Source organism: Lepidochelys kempii, chromosome 7 (assembly GCF_965140285.1).
Source record: "Lepidochelys kempii isolate rLepKem1 chromosome 7, rLepKem1.hap1, whole genome shotgun sequence".
NCBI lineage: Eukaryota > Metazoa > Chordata > Testudines > Cheloniidae > Lepidochelys > Lepidochelys kempii.
The window spans coordinates 21,527,908-21,530,116 of record NC_136386.1 but is presented as its reverse complement, the minus strand read 5'-3'; the positions used below and the strand labels follow the sequence as shown (position 1 = coordinate 21,530,116).

Sequence of the window (2,209 nt, the reverse complement as noted above, 5' to 3'; positions counted from 1 at the left end):
AGGATAAAGATTGTGAGGTGCTCAGATATTGTGGCAATGGGAGCTGTAGATAGAAGATTGATAGAAACATGGAGATGGCAAGCTACTGACACCTGTGTGAGAGCCCATGTTATACATTTATTATCCTTCCTTGGAGCACACTTGCCCTTTCAAGGGGTTCTGAGCACGCACAATTCCCTTGGATCTGTGGGGGACTGAGCATTTTTCAGGATCAAGGCACTCAGAAAGTGGCAAACATGCTCTAAGGGCAGATGGACCAAATGACTTTACAGTGGGTGCAGAGTTCGTTTACAATGGAATGTAAATACCTAGCATATCACAACTTAACAGCGTTCTTACCCTTAGCTCATCTAACCCTTGGGCTCTTAACAGCATATTGACCTCAAGACATGTAAAGTGCAATCCAGCATACACTGATATGACCACAAATATTCCAGTGCCCAACCCTTTTGGCATGAAATATAAACAAGGGACAGCATGAGCCAACAGATCCTTGCCTGGTTTTTAGCTTTGCAACTTTTAAAAAAATCTAGTAAATGCTAAGGATTTGATTATTTCATCAACTCCTATACGAGTTTGATTGTTTCATTAACTCCTGTGGGCTTTGGGCCAGATTTTCAAAGGTATTTAGGCACTGGAAGATTCCCAATGTGCAAATAATTGATTTTTCCAGTACAGTGGCCGAACCAAAACATCAAAAATAAAACAAAAATTCATTTCAGGTCACCCCAATATAATATTTTATTTTATTTTTATTTTTTGAAACCTGAATTTTTTCTTTAAAAAGTTGTGGGTTGAGCAAAACATTTTGTTTAATTATTGAGGGTTTTTTAACCTTCTTAAAATCGAAATAAAATCTGAAAAGAAAAATAATTTTGACTGAAAATGAAAACATTTTCTTTCAAAAATGTCTAAACCAAAACATTTTTGGGTATGTGGTTTTGGTGGGTTGGTTTTTGTTTTTTGTTTTGGGGAGGCTAGGACGGGATTACCAAAGCAACACAGCAAATTAGACACGAATTCACAACATGTTTCAGTTAACCAGCATTTTTCACCGAAAAAAAAGTTGAGGCCAAAACACTTTGCTTACCACTACTCACGGTGCAAGTGGGCGCCTCATGGCATTTTCAAAAGTCTGAGGCGCCTCTGAAAATTCCGTGAGACAGCCTAAACACCTGTCAAAAGCTGGTCCTTTTCTACTTAAAACTCGGGCTCAGGCTAAAAATGTTGGATATGGATTCAATTTTCAAACCCCACCTCTTTTCCCTTGCGAAGTTGAAGGATCTTGAGGAGTTTGGTTTGGTTGCTTCAGATATTCATTGTTCTGTAACTTTATACTGAGTGAGTGACTAAGTAACTGCCTTTTAATGCGGAGTAGCCGCCATGTCTCTTGTGATCCCTGAGAAATTCCAGCGTATCTTGCGAGTGCTCAACACCAACATAGATGGGCGATGGAAAATCGCCTTCGCCATCACCACCATCAAGGGTGTGGGTCGACGCTACGCTCATGTGGTGCTGAGGAAAGCGGACATTGGCCTGACCAAGAGGGCTGGGGAACTGACAGATGATGAGGTGGAGAGTGTCATCACTATCATGCAGAACCCCCATCAGTACAAGATCCCCGACTGGTTCCTCAACAGGCAGAAGGACGTCAAAGACAGCAAATACAGCCAGGTTCTGGCCAACGGGCTGGACAGCAAACTGCGTGAGGACCTGGAGTGGCTAAAGAAAATCAAGGTGCATCGGGGCCTACGCCACTTCTGGGGGCTGCGCGTGTGGGGCCAGCACACCAAGATGACCAGGCGCCGGGCCAGAACCGTCAGTGTCTCCAAGAAGAAGTAGTGTCTGCCCTGTGTCTGCAGTAAAGTGCTGTTCTCAAAATAAATAAATAAATAAATAAAATAAATAAATAACAAGTGTCCCTACCCTCTCCCCCACCTATGGAACCTTAAGATGGTGAAAAGACTCTGCAGAAACAAAAACAGTGCAGTAAGCCAGGGGTTTTCCTAAAGGGGGAATGTTTATAAACAGAAATCAGACCACATTAACATAAGCCCACAAACCTTTCCCCAACTAATTCCTATTGGCCTGGGATCATGCCTCTAACTTTTCCTCAGCCACTCTCCCCCATTAGCTGGCTTATAGTTCTTCCCCGGAGCTCCTGTACAAGGAGAGTTGATCCTTGAGCCCCTCCTAGAGCTGATGATTA

General features: G+C 42.8%; 1 protein-coding gene across 1 annotated transcript; it reads left to right on the top strand.

Moving 5' to 3' along the window:
- The first annotated feature begins 1,374 nt into the window (after positions 1–1,374).
- LOC140915243 (small ribosomal subunit protein uS13) lies at positions 1,375–1,855 on the top strand. The gene has a single exon (XM_073354820.2). The coding sequence runs from the start codon at positions 1,384–1,386 to the stop codon at positions 1,840–1,842; it is 459 nt and encodes a 152-aa protein (XP_073210921.1). The 5' UTR covers positions 1,375–1,383; the 3' UTR covers positions 1,843–1,855.
- The last annotated feature ends 354 nt before the right edge of the window (positions 1,856–2,209 follow it).